We start from the raw sequence: 14,369 nt of genomic DNA on the forward strand, positions 1-14,369 counted from the left end.
CAAATGACCCCATGTTTGCAAAGCACTTAGAGCTTGGTCTCTGACCAAGTATAGCCACTGTACCACACACGTGCATGTCATGTTGCCGCCACCATTAATATAACCTTTGCACTGGAGCACGTGCAGCGGTGAATATTGAACGGCAAAAGAAGAGAAAGCAAGTAGTAAGAGAGAGTTTGTGGCCTGAAGTGAGCTCCCTTGTCTTGTACTGCACTGTTTATTGCTATTTAGGTATTTGTATTTCTTTTCATCAAAACACATTTCTCTGTGTGAAATTCGGGCTGCTCTCCCCAGGGAAAGCGTGTCGCTATACTACAGCACCATCCATTTTTTTGTATTTTTTCCTGAGTGCAGTTTTATTTGTTTTTCCTATCGAAGTGGACTTTTCTACAGAATTTTGCCAGGAACAACCCTTTTGTAGCCATGGGTTCTTTTACGTGCGCTAAGTGCATGCTGCACACAGGACCTCAGTTTATTGTCTCATCCGAATGACTAGCGTCCAGACCACCACTCAAGGTCTAGTGGATGGGGAGAAAATATCAGCAACTGAGCCGTGATTCGAACCAGTGCGGCAAGATTCTCTCGCTTCCTAGGCGGTCGCATTACCTCTAGGCCATCACTCCACTATGGCGTGGAAGGTTGGAGGGTGTGGGGGGGGAGCATGGTGGGGGGGGGAGGAACTGACCGATGGTTTTCTCGTAGGAGAGGATGACATGGCCGAGCTGTGATCGGGGGACGGGGGAGGTCTGAACGTCGTCCATGGACAGGAACTCCTCCTGACTGAGGTCGGGGGGTGAGGTGGGCTGGGGCCGCGCCGTGTTGGGCACAAAGTCCACCTTGGTCGGCTGGCGGCTCAGGAGGTTGTCCACCCCCGCTGACCACGTCACATCAGATACACATGCATATATACATGCGTGCGCACACACAAAGACATAGATACAGACACAGAGACACACACACACGCACACATACACTCACACACACACACAATACACACACACACACACACGCGCATGCATATGCATACACACACATACACATATACATACACACACACACACACACACATCAATTTTTTTTTTTTTTTTTTAATTCATGATTCATTTAGAAAAAACACTCCATTTTTTGGTTTTTTTTTTTTTTTTTTTTACACTCCTCCTATGTGTGTTCTTATATTACAAAGTGTGCCTGATATCATCTTCACACACACACACACACACACATACACATATACATACACACACACACACACACATCTTTTTCTTTCTTTTTTTTTACACACTCCTTTCCTCCTGTGTGTGTGTACTTATAATTACTGAGAGAGTCTGATATCATTTTCTCACACACAGACACACACTTTTTCTATCTAAAAATTATCTTCTTTTTTTTTCTTTTTTTTTTCTTTATGATCAGCTTAGAAAAAAAGACTCCTCCTGTGTGTGTTCTTACGTTACTGAGTGTGTTTGATATCATCTTTTCCCCCACACACACAAACACACTCTCTCTCTCACCCCCCCCCCACCCCCCCACACACACACACACACCACCATCACCACCATCCTCCCACAGTGACACCCACAACCCACCCCACCACACACAGATAGTGAGCCCAGCCAAGACGTACAGTTCTGCTGTCCGGCCAGGTAGAGCACCAGCAGCTGACGGCTGTGTCGCAGGGCGCGAGCGGTGTAGCGAGACTGGGTCAGCACCGTGCGCAATGTGTCCAGGCTGAGTGCCGTGTCCAGGGGCACCGAGGACAGACGGAACGCGTCCTCCTCTGTACACATATACACAGGTACAAAGACATCACACGTATACACATACACACACAAAACAGAGGTACACACACAGGTATATACACAGTTTTACACACAAGGTATACACACAGGTACACACACACAGAGGTACACACAGGTACACACTCCTTCCTCACAGACACATACACAGAGGTACACACATACATGGGTACACACACAGGTACACACACAGGTACACACACTGGTACACACACATACGTACACACAGGTACACACACACAGGTAGACAGACAGGAACACACACAGGTACACACACTGTTACACACATACAGGTACACACAGTTATACACACAGGTACACAAACAGGTACACACACAGTTATACACACAGGTACACACACAGTTATACACACAGGTACACAAACAGGTACACACACTGGTACACATCCCCATCTTCCTCCACCCCCACCCCTCCCACCGCCCCCCCCTCCCAAACACACAAACACACGACACACCCCACCCCAACCAGCCAAGAACTGAGCAGAATAGAACAGAACAGAATAGAACAGAACAGAATAGAACAGAGCAGAACAGAAGAGAACAGAACAGAATAGAATAGAACAGAACAGAATAGAACAGAGCAGAACAGAATAGAATAGAACAGAATAGAACAGAACAGAACAGAAGAGAATATAACAGAATAGAATAGAACAGAATCAACAGAATAGAATAGAACAGAACAGAATAGAATATGTCTTTATTACCAAGTGTACCGGGGTCACAAGGAATATTGGGGGGGTAGTACATAACAAGATACGAACATAAATCGAAAATCACACACAAACACAGATACAGTAGAAATTAGGATACATACAAGTGCATATCAATATAAAAACTCGTGCATACTCAAACATGCATGCACTGCACACACACACACACACACACACACACACACACATACACACAAACTCTCTCTCTCTCTCACACACACACACACACACGTTTGAACAAAAGCTGCATATTACATGTGGATGGGGCTGATGACTAGATCTTCAGGTGGATGGTTGTTGAATAATACATGATGTGCCCCACAGTGCCAATCCCCACACCAACCCCCACCACAAACCCCAACAAAACCACCCACAGACCACGGAGTACATGCCATGCCCACTGATAAAAATACATGGATAGTGCATGCCTTCTTTGAGTCCCTTTGCTAACTGAAGCCAGCGGAAGTGTTCAATCAGCCATTTTGCTTCTCGTGTCAGTATAGCGCGAAGCGATGACTTCATATGTGTAGCTGAGCGCTCAGCTGGCTTCACGGCGAGCTTTCACTTGCTCACGGCGGTAGTTTTAAGCTGACATTCCTGTGTGTGTCTCCACTGCAAGTTTGCCCCACATGTCACTGCACTGTTTTCCTGTAATAACTTTGGCAGATAAACCATAGGCAGATTTCAATCAAGGTACAACATTTGGCATGTCTTGGGGGGGGCAAGCATGACACGATTTCATCGAAGATACACGGTCACAGTTCAGAAACTTACCACCAGTTAGCAGACCACTTTTCAACGGACTGACAGCCGGATACGAGAAACAATATGGCGTCCAGTTGGCTTCAGCTTTCCTGGCCAATGAGCTATCCATGTATTTTCAAAACAATGGTCATACCCCACGGAGGAAGGGTGGGGTGGGGGTGGGGTCAATCTGGACCCTAGCTGGATGAGGCAGGAGGCGATCCAGTCCCCTGACCCCACCTTGACCCTTCCCCCCACCCCACACACACACTCCCACACCACACCAAAACCCAGCACCCACCAGAGTACGTGTCGTGCCCCACGGGGTCGATCTGGGCCCCCAGCTGGATGAGGCCGAAGCGTGCCGGGTCGAGGTGGACGCGCAGCTGGGTGGTGAGGTAGTCACGGGCGGTCATCAGCCGCCCCAGCTGCTCCCTGGCCTCCTGGAACTGGGGCTGCGGGGCCTTGGGTCCGCCCACCGCCGCGATGCGTGCCTCCACCTTGCGCTGTGCCTGCACCAGCAGGGGAACCACCTGCTCCGCGTAGCGGTCGCTGTTGACGGAGGAGAGTGCAGAGGTCACACGCACACACACACACACACACAAAACAACAACAACAAGCTGACAGATAACAGCAGGGACAGGAGACAACACACACACACTGTATCTCTGCCTCTGTCTCTTTCTCTGTCACTATCTCCGCATGCTTGCACGCACACCCCTCATCCCCCCGCCCCCCAACCACCCTCCACACACACACACACACACGTACACACCTCTCCCTCTCCACACACACACACTAACACACACATACACACCCCACTCCCTCCCCACACACACACACATGAACACAATCCTCCCCCTCCCCCCCACACACACGTACACCCCCCCCCCCCACACACACACACACACAAAAAAAAAACCAAACCCAAAGTTGACACACAAATCCCCACACAAAGGAACACCGGCTGCAGATGCCAACAACACCCACTTGGACAAGGCGCTGAACCTCAGGGCGATGTCCACCAGCTTCTCCCACTTGCGCTGGTAGTAGAGCATCTCCAGACAGCGCAGCACCAGCCGCCTGACCCAGCGGGCGTCCACCAGGCTCAGGTCGTCCAGGGGGTCCTCAAACCTCAGGCTGGAGCCACCCCGCTCCTGCCTGATGCCCCCCATCCACGACTCAAAGTGGCTGCCCAGCTGCTGCTGCTGCCCTTTGGTCTTGGCCTGTGGTGTGGCAACGAAAGGAAAGGTGGGTGGGTGGTGGGTGAGGAGAGATATGAGGGTGAGACAAACAAAGTTTTTTTGGGGGGAGAGACGTAGACGCTGAGACATAGACACTAACACCCAGCTCAACCCTAACCCTAACCCCAAATTTCGATAGGAAAAACAATAAAACTGCATGCAGGAAAAAATACAAAAAAACAGGTGGCACTGTAGTGTAGTGATGCGCTCTCCCTGGGGAGGGCAGCCCGAATTTCACACAGAGAAATCTGTTGTGATAAAAAGAAATACAAAAACATATACAAACCCTAACCCAACCCAACACCACACCACATCACCCAACCCAACCCAACCCTGCCTCACCTAACCACTAAACAAGCCAACACAATGCTACACAATACAAAACAACACAATTCTATACAACAAGAATGCAATGGAACACACACACACACACACACACACAAATCACTACATAACACAAAACAACCTAACACCAACACAACAACACAACACACAACCAGACAGCACAACACAACACATCACATCATCATAGAATGCAACACAATACAACCTAACACCACCACAACAACACCATGCTGCATAACACAACACAACAGAACACAACACGAGGCAAACACCATACAACCACAACACAGCAGAATGCTCTGGCAGTCATGCAATACAATGCAATAAAATACAATACAATACACCACACCACACCGAACACCACACCACACTGCACCACCACACCAAACCACACCACACCAGACACCGCACCACACTGCACCACCACACCACACCACACCGGACACCACACCACACTGCACCACCACACCACACACCACACCAGCACCACACACCACACCACACCACACCACACCAGCACCAGCACAACACCACACCACACCACACCAGCACCACACGACACCACACCAGCACCACACCACATCACCACCACCACCACACCTTAGCAGCCTGCTGCAGAAGGTCAGCCTCCTGGAACGTGAGCATGTCCAGGAGACAGTCAGTGGCCATGTGCAGGGGCCTCCAGGCCAGCTGGTTGAGGCACGCCATCGTCAGCAGCCCCGGCTCCTCCCCCTCCGGTGCCAGCGTCAGCGCCCGCAGCATGGCCGTGTGCAGGCAGTTCCACAGTGCACGCGCACCGTTCTGTAGCAGTGTCCAGTGCTTCCCTCGGTGCGCCAGCACCTGAAAAACAACAACAGGGTCACACGGAGTGTGAGGTCACCTCTGTATAGTTGTTTCTTCCGACTGGAGCACAAACGCACGCACGCACACACTCAAGGCCTGACTAAGAGCGTTGGGCTAGTTCTGTTTTCAGGCGTCTGCCTGCTAGATTTGCAGCAGCGTGTATGTTTTTTTTTGTTCAAATGCAGTGGTGGTTTCCAACCGGCACCCAGGACAACAGCACTAAGAGCCAGTGCAATCTTGCCTCCTAGTGACAGTCTGAGAATCCTAATCCTTCACATCCCATCGCAGTGGAGAAATCACTGCTCATACATACAGCTCTCACTTTTGCTGTTGACCCAGACATTACTTCAATCTCTCATACAAGCTGAGTATGGAAAAAGTTAACAGCACCAGCACTTACCACGGATCTCTTGAAGAAGTTGAAGGTTTTGTTCAAAGCATCGATGGTGGTCTCCGTCGACAGGGGCAAGGAGTTGGGGTCCACACGGGTCGAGTCTGGCTTAGAGACGTCAGAGCGATACGTGCGCGGAGTGTCCTCCACCGCTGGAGGGATAGGGAAGGTGGGAGGGGGTGCCGAACCTGGACAGTGAGAGGAGGGAGACGTGAGGGGGTGTTGAACCTGGACAGTGACAGGAGGGAGACATGAGGGGTGTTGAACCTGGACAGTGAGAGGAGGGGGACATGAGGGGTGTTGAACCTGGACAGTGACAGGAGGGAGACATGAGGGGGTGTTGAACCTGGACAGTGACAGGAGGGAGACATGAGGGGTGTTGAACCTGGACAGTGAGAGGAGGGAGACGTGAGGGGGTGTTGAACCTGGACAGTGACAGGAGGGAGACATGAGGGGTGTTGAACCTGGACAGTGAGAGGAGGGGGACATGAGGGGTGTTGAACCTGGACAGTGACAGGAGGGAGACATGAGGGGTGTTGAACCTGGACAGTGACAGGAGGGGGACATGAGGGGTGTTGAACCTGGACAGTGACAGGAGGGAGACATGAGGGGTGTTGAACCTGGACAGTGACAGGAGGGAGACGTGAGGGGTGTTGAACCTGGACAGTGACAGGAGGGAGACATGAGGGGTGTTGAACCTGGACAGTGACAGGAGGGAGACATGAGGGGTGTTGAACCTGGACAGTGAGAGGAGGGAGACATGAGGGGTGTTGAACCTGGACAGTGACAGGAGGGGGACGTGAGGGGTGCAGGGGGGTCAGTTTCAGGTTTCAGTTTTCAGTTTTGATTTCAGGTGGGGTTTTTTCATTTCAGTTTATAGTTTCACTATCAAGTTTCAGTTTCAAGCTTGAGTTTCAGGTTTAGACTTTTCAGTCTCATGTTCCAGTTTTATGAATCCTGTGAAACCATAGTTTGTGTGTGTGTGTGTTCTTGAGAGTGTATGGGTTTGTGACAGTGTTATATGTCACCATGACAGTATACTGCTTATATTGAAATACATATAGATAGAGAGACAGAGTGACACACAGATAGACAGACAGATAGACAGATAAATAAACAGATAGACAGACAGATAGACAGACAGACAAATAGACAGATTGACAGACAGATAGATAGATATGTTTGTCATTCAGATAAGACTGAGGTGCCATGTGCAGCATGCACCAAGCGCACATTAAACTACCCACATCAACAAAAGGGCTGTCCCTGGCAAAACTATCTTAAAACAAGAAAGGCAAGGCCTTCAAGACTCACTTGTGATACACACTTTAAAAAAAAACACTTATAAAAATCAAACATTAGCTTGTTGAAATGTGTTCTCTATTCGTTATTATAGTTATATACAGCTTTGCGAAAAAAAGAAAAAGAAAAAAAAGGCTTCAATGCAGATTCAAACCACGGATGTTTGAGTCAAGAATGAGTGGTTTTACTGACTGCACCAACGCAGGTTCAATACTGACGTTAAAAAATTGTTATTTGAGCATGTTCTTTTAGTGGAATAAATAGACAGCGGCAATCAGAGTCATAACATGGTTTAAATCTTGTTGTTTTGGTATATCTCAGGCATTAAAAAATGTTCTTTCAAGTCCAAGGTAAAGGAGACATTCCATTCGTCAAAAAAACACTGCAATATGTGTCCGTTTTTATAGGTCTGCAGAGATCCGTAATCGACAAGATATGTCTTTCCACTCACTGAGAAACTACTGACACCTTCCATTCAATTTCTTTTTTCTATTCATTCTAGTTAATTCAGTATCCACTTTAAAACATTGATATGCAGTAAACATGTCAATGATTATTTAAGAAATTCTTTTGATTCAGCAGTAAAGGAGACACTGCCATCGCGTCAGGCTTTGCAACACATTTTGTCAAGATCTGCACTGACCACTGCCATGTAGACGAGGCAGTGAAACAGCTGATTCAAATTTTCTTTTCTGTTCATTCTAGTTAATTCAGTGTCCACTTTAGAATATTCATAAGCAATAAACACGTCAATAATGTAGTAAGTGTCACTGTATGTGTTCTGTCCAGAATGTGAATTCATACCCTGTACCACATAGCAGCAACAAACAAACCTGATACCACCCACCAACCCTGACGACCTAACACCACCCCCACACACATCACCCACACACAGGTACATCCATGTCCCACACCCCAGCCCTCCCCCCTCACCCCCTATCTCATCCCAACAAGGCACACAGACACACACACACACAGGTACATCCATGTCCCACACCCCAGCCCTCGCCCCTCACCCCCTATCTCATCCCAACAAGGCACACAGACACACACACACACAGGTACATCCATGTCCCACACCCCAGCCCTCCCCCCTCACCCCCTATCTCATCCCAAGGCACACAGACACACGCACACACAGGTACATCCATGTCCCACACCCCAGCCCTCCCCCTCACCCCCTATCTCATCCCAACAAGGCACACAGACACACACACACACAGGTACATCCATGTCCCACACCCCAGCCCTCGCCTCTCACCCCCAATCTCATCCCAAGGCACACAGACACACACACACACAGGTACATCCATGTCCCACACCCCAGCCCTCGCCCCTCACCCCAAATCTCATCCCAAGGCACATAGACACACGCACACACAGCTACATCCATGTCCCACACCCCAGCCCTCCCCCCTCACCCCCTATCTCATCCCAAGGCACACAGACACACGCACACAACACACATCCATCATAGCAGCAGCAGCAGCAGCAGTAGCAAACTCAATGCCACCCACCCACCCACGCAACCACCCACACCAACCTACCCACGCCCAAACACCCTGCTCCAAAACCCACCACCCACACCCACATCCCCCTCTGTAGCCCCTCCTGAATGAATGAATGAATGATATGGATACTTACATAGCGCCTATCCTCCGTCAGAGACCAAGCTCTAAGCATTTTACAAACTCAGGGTCCTTTGCACAACAGGCTGCCAATGTAGATGAAGCTGACCGATGGCCAGCCATTCAGCGCTCATCCCATGCCAACAAGGCACATACCCACATGCACACACATACACACACACACACACACGCAGACAACACACCCGTCGCGGCGGCGGCGGCAAACTCGATGCCGGTGGTTTTGGGTCGGTCGTCACCTCCAGCCAGGTCCAAGGCCTGCATGTTCTTCATCCTCATCTCCTCCTCCTCCCCACCATCCTCTTCCCCTGACCCCTGGAGGGCGTTACGAGCTGAGGAGCGACGGACGGGGCCACCGTCCCATCCCACCACCAGGGTGCCGGCCGTCTCAAAGGTGAACCACTCATGGTCCAGGAAACTGGTCCTGCAAACAACAAGGTCACAGGTCAACCAGGGTCACACAGGTCAACAAGGTCAGAGGTGAACAAGGTCACAGGTCAACAGGGTCACAGATGAACTGGTCAGAGGGTCACAGGTCAGAGGTAAAAAAAGGTCACAGGTGGACAAGGTCACAAGTAAACAGGGTCACAGATGAACAGGTAAACAGAGCCACAGATGAACAGGTCAGAGTTCAACAGAGTCACAGGTCAGAGGTCAACAGTTCAACAGGGTCACAGGTGATGAGGTTAGAAATGAACAGGTCAGAGGTGAAGAGGTCAGAGATGAACATTTCAAAGACAAACAGGTCAGAGGTGCCCAGGACACAGCTGACCAAGTCACATGTGAACAGAGTCAGAGGTGACCAGATCAGAGGTGAAAAGGTCAAGAGGTAAATGGGATTCCAAGGTGAACAGGGTCAGAAATGAAAAGGTCAAAGGTGGACAGGGTCACAAGCTAAAGTGGTATATGTGACTGGACATTAAACAGAAATGACTGCAGTGAGTGAGTGTTTGAGGGAAGGGAATGGAGGTGTGTCCAGGGGAGGGGGGTGTGTGGGGGTGGGCATGTCACAAAGACTGTGGCTGGATGGTTGGGGAGTGTGGTGGGGTCAGGTGGGCAGGGTGAGCGGTGTACCTGTACATGTTGCTGGAGGAGGAGCCCAGCACCTTCTCCCTGGTCTCCAGCTTCTGCAGGAAGGCCCCGAAGTGACTGAGACCCTGCACCATGTTCAGCTGTACACACACACACACACACACACGCACACACACCACATATCATCAGCAGCAGCATCACACACACACACATCATTATCATCACACACACACATCATTATCATAATCACACACACACACACACGTCATTATCATCACACACACACACACACACACATCATCATCATCATCACACACATACACACACACACAATTACACACACACACACACACACACACACACATCATCATCATCATCATCATCATCATCATCATCATCATCATCACAGACACACACACACACACATAATTACACACACACACACACACACACAATTACACACACATGCACCCACCCATCCATGCACACACACAAACACACATGCGCATCCACACACCCACACACACACACACACACAGCTCTCAATCAGCTCATTGCACAAATGACCCCATGTTTGCAAAGTGCTCAAGAGCTTGGTTTCCGACCAAGGGCAGGCACTCTACAAATATCCATATCATCATCATCATCACTACCATCATCATCATCATCACTACCATCATCATCATCATCATCACTACCATCCTCATCATCATCACTATCATCATCATCATCACTATAATCATCATCATCATCATCATCACTACCATCATGATCATCATCATGATGATCATCATCATCACTATCATCATCATCATCACTACCATCATCATCATCATCACTACCATCATCATCGTCATCACTACCACCATCATCATCTTCTTCACTACCATCATCATTATCACTACCATCATCACTACCATCATCCTCATCATCACTACCATCATCATTGTCATCATCATGATCATCACTACCACCACCACCACCACCATCATCATCATCACCACTACCACCATCATCATCATCATCACTACCATCATCATCATCATCACTACCATTATCATCATCACTATCACCATCATCATCACTATCTCTATCATCACTATCATCATCATTATCACTATCATCATCATCACTATCATCATCACTACCATCATCATCACTATCATCATCATTATCACTATCATCATCATGATCATCATCACTATCATCATCATTATCACTATCATCATCACTATCATCATCATCATCATGATCATCATCATCACTATCATCATCACTATCACTATCATCATCATGATCATCATCACTATCATCATCACTATCATTATCATCATCACTATCATCATCATCATGATGATCATCATCATCACAGGAAACGGGACACGGACGCCACCTGACAAGGAGGAGACGTTTTACCTGACAGCGCCAGGGCATCTCATCGGTGGTAATGCGGCGAAGGCGACGCTTGCGGCTACTGTTGTGGTACATGTCCACAAAGAACACTGCCAGCACTTCCAGAGCCTAGTCAGCACAGAGACACAGAGAGAGAGAGACATTCTTTATTTCATCAACTAAGTGACTGACTAATCAATGATCAACTTTTAATTGGTGTTTGATAATTTCAACAACAAAAAAAGGGGGAAAAAATAGAACAAATAAAACTCATCAACATGGTATGATACCTAAAAAAAAGAACAACAGATCTTTCTCTCTCTCTCTCTCTTTCCCTACATACGTATATATCTATCATGCTCATTTGTCCTAGATACCTACAGGTTAGAGAACAGTTCATTCTTCAACAATTTTACAACCATCCATCTATACTCGGATTAGCGTTGTTGCTATCAAACGTGGAATGCTCAATGAAAGTTGCAATCTACTATAAATAAGGCATTCCGGGTAAGATTGTGCTACATGGATGGATAATGAAATTCAAAGCCCTTGGCATGCAATGCACGCTGTTTTCTTTGATCTGATTTTCATCCCTACACCACTGTTCCCTTTGACACGGGCAAATGGCCCAGTTCAGTGAATTATTTGTCTTGCCTTGTCTTGTCTTGTCTACATATAAATCTTATATTTTTCTTCTTCTTTTTTGTTTTGGAACTATCTGAGGAAGGTTTTTCCTCCTGTCAGTTTATCATTATCAAATGGAAAGAGAAAAGAGCGCTTGAGAAAAGAGTGACTTTGGGAACATTATCAGTAAGGGTAAGAAATGTCATCTTTTTCTTTCTTCTTCTTCTTCTGCATTTTGTGAATGAGAAAGAGAGACAGACAGACAGACAGGGACAGAGAGAGCTGGAGTACAGATGACAAGACAGCCGAGGGAGGAGAGAGAGACAGAGACAAAGGGAGACAGAGAGAGGGAGACAGAGAAAGAGAGAGAGGGGGAGACAGAGAGAGAGATGGGGGGAGACAGAGAGAGAGAGGGGGGGAGACAGAGAGAGAGAAACAGAGAGGGGGGAGACAGAGACAGAGAAAGAGAGAGAGGGGGAGACCGAGAGACAGAGAGAGGGAGACAGAGAGAGAGGGGGGAAGACAGAGAGAGAGGGAGAGAGACAGAGAGGGGGGGGGACACAGAGAGACAGAGAAAGAGAGAGAGGGGAGACACAGAGAGAGAGAGGGAGACAGAGAGCGTGCAAAAGAGAGAGAGAGACAGAGACAAAGGGAGACAGAGAAAGAGAGAGACAGAGAGAGAAACTTTTTTTCTTTTGTGTGTGCGTGTGTGTGTGTGTGTTTAAAAAAAAGAGAAAAAAAAGAAGAAACACAGAGTGAGAGAAAGAGAGAGACAGAGAAAGAGAGAGAGGGAGACACAGAGAGAGACAGAGAAAGAGAGAGAGGGAGACACAGAGAGAGACAGAGAAAGAGAGAGAGGGAGACACAGAGAGACAGAGAAAGAGAGAGAGGGAGACACAGAGACAGAGAAAGAGAGAGAGACACAGAGAGAGACAGAGAAAGAGAGAGAGAGAGGGAGACACAGACAGAGAAAGAGAGAGAGGGAGACACAGAGACAGAGAAAGAGAGAGAGACACAGAGAGAGACCGAGAAAGAGAGAGGGAGACACAGAGAGAGACAAAGACAGAGAGAGAGGGAGAAACAGAGAGACAGAGAAAGAGAGAGAGGGAGACACATAGAGACAGAGAGAGAGGGAGAAACAGAGAGAGACAGAGAAAGAGAGAGACAGACAGACAGAGAAAGAGAGAGAGGGAGACACAGAGAGACAGAGAAAGAGAGAGAGGGAGACACAGAGAGAGACAGAGAAAGAGAGAGAGAGAGGGAGACACACAGAGAGACAGAGAAAGAGAGGGAGGGAGACACAGAGAGAGACAGAGAAAGAGAGAGAGAGAGGGAGACACAGAGAGACAGAGAAAGAGAGAGAGAGAGAGGGAGACACACAGAGAGACAGAGAAAGAGAGAGAGGGAGAAACAGAGAGAGACAGAGAAAGAGAGAGAGGGAGAAACAGATGAGAGACAGAGAAAGAGAGAGAGGGAGACACAGACAGAGAAAGAGAGAGGATGAGACACACAGAGAGACAGAGAAAGAGAGAGAGAGAGAGGGAGACACAGAGAGAGACAGAGAAAGAGAGAGAGGGAGAAACAGAGAGAGACAGAGAAAGAGAGAGAGGGAGAAACAGATGAGAGACAGAGAAAGAGAGAGAGGGAGACACAGACAGAGAAAGAGAGAGGGTGATACACACAGAGAGACAGAGAAAGAGAGAGAGGGAGACACAGACGAAAGACAGAGAAAGAGAGAGAGAGGGAGACACAGAGAGACAGAGAAAGAGAGAGAGAGGGAGACACAGAGAGACAGAGAAAGAGAGGGAGACACAGAGAGAGACAGAGAAAGAGAGAGAGAGAGGGAGACACAGAGAGACAGAGAGAGAGAGAGAGAGGGAGACAGACGAGAGACAGAGAGAGAGAGAGAGGGAGACACAGACAGAGAAAGAGAGAGAGAGGGAGACACAGAGAGACAGAGAAAGAGAGAGAGAGGGAGACACAGAGAGACAGAGAAAGAGAGAGAGAGGGAGACACAGAGAGACAGAGAAAGAGAGAGAGAGGGAGACACAGACAGAGAGAGAGAGGGAGACACAGACGAGAGACAGAGAGAGGGTGAGACACACAGAGAGACAGAGAAAGAGAGAGAGGGAGACACAGACAGAGAAAGAGAGAGGGTGAGACACACAGAGAGACAGAGAAAGAGAGAGAGGGAGAAACAGATGAGAGACAGAGAAAGAGAGAGAGGGAGACACAGACAGAGAAAGAGAGAGGGTGAGACACACAGCGAGACAGAGAAAG

At 48.5% G+C, this 14,369-nt stretch overlaps 1 protein-coding gene across 9 annotated transcripts in view; it reads right to left on the minus strand.

Moving 5' to 3' along the window:
- The window catches only part of LOC143284934 (cilia- and flagella-associated protein 54-like), a 179,785-nt gene that overhangs the window by 68,620 nt on the left and 96,796 nt on the right, over window positions 1-14,369 (minus strand). For all 9 annotated transcript variants that reach the window (XM_076592094.1, XM_076592097.1, XM_076592096.1 and 6 more), the window contains 9 exons: window positions 11,490-11,594; window positions 10,116-10,213; window positions 9,227-9,465; window positions 6,103-6,281; window positions 5,460-5,699; window positions 4,261-4,496; window positions 3,572-3,822; window positions 1,625-1,777; window positions 686-874 (listed from right to left, as the gene is read on the minus strand). In XM_076592094.1, the coding sequence (XP_076448209.1) occupies window positions 686-874; window positions 1,625-1,777; window positions 3,572-3,822; window positions 4,261-4,496; window positions 5,460-5,699; window positions 6,103-6,281; window positions 9,227-9,465; window positions 10,116-10,213; window positions 11,490-11,594 (1,690 nt within the window). The remainder of the gene's footprint in view (window positions 1-685; window positions 875-1,624; window positions 1,778-3,571; window positions 3,823-4,260; window positions 4,497-5,459; window positions 5,700-6,102; window positions 6,282-9,226; window positions 9,466-10,115; window positions 10,214-11,489; window positions 11,595-14,369) is intronic.

Source organism: Babylonia areolata, chromosome 8, assembly GCF_041734735.1.
Source record: "Babylonia areolata isolate BAREFJ2019XMU chromosome 8, ASM4173473v1, whole genome shotgun sequence".
In the NCBI taxonomy this organism is placed as follows: Eukaryota; Metazoa; Mollusca; class Gastropoda; order Neogastropoda; family Buccinidae; genus Babylonia; species Babylonia areolata.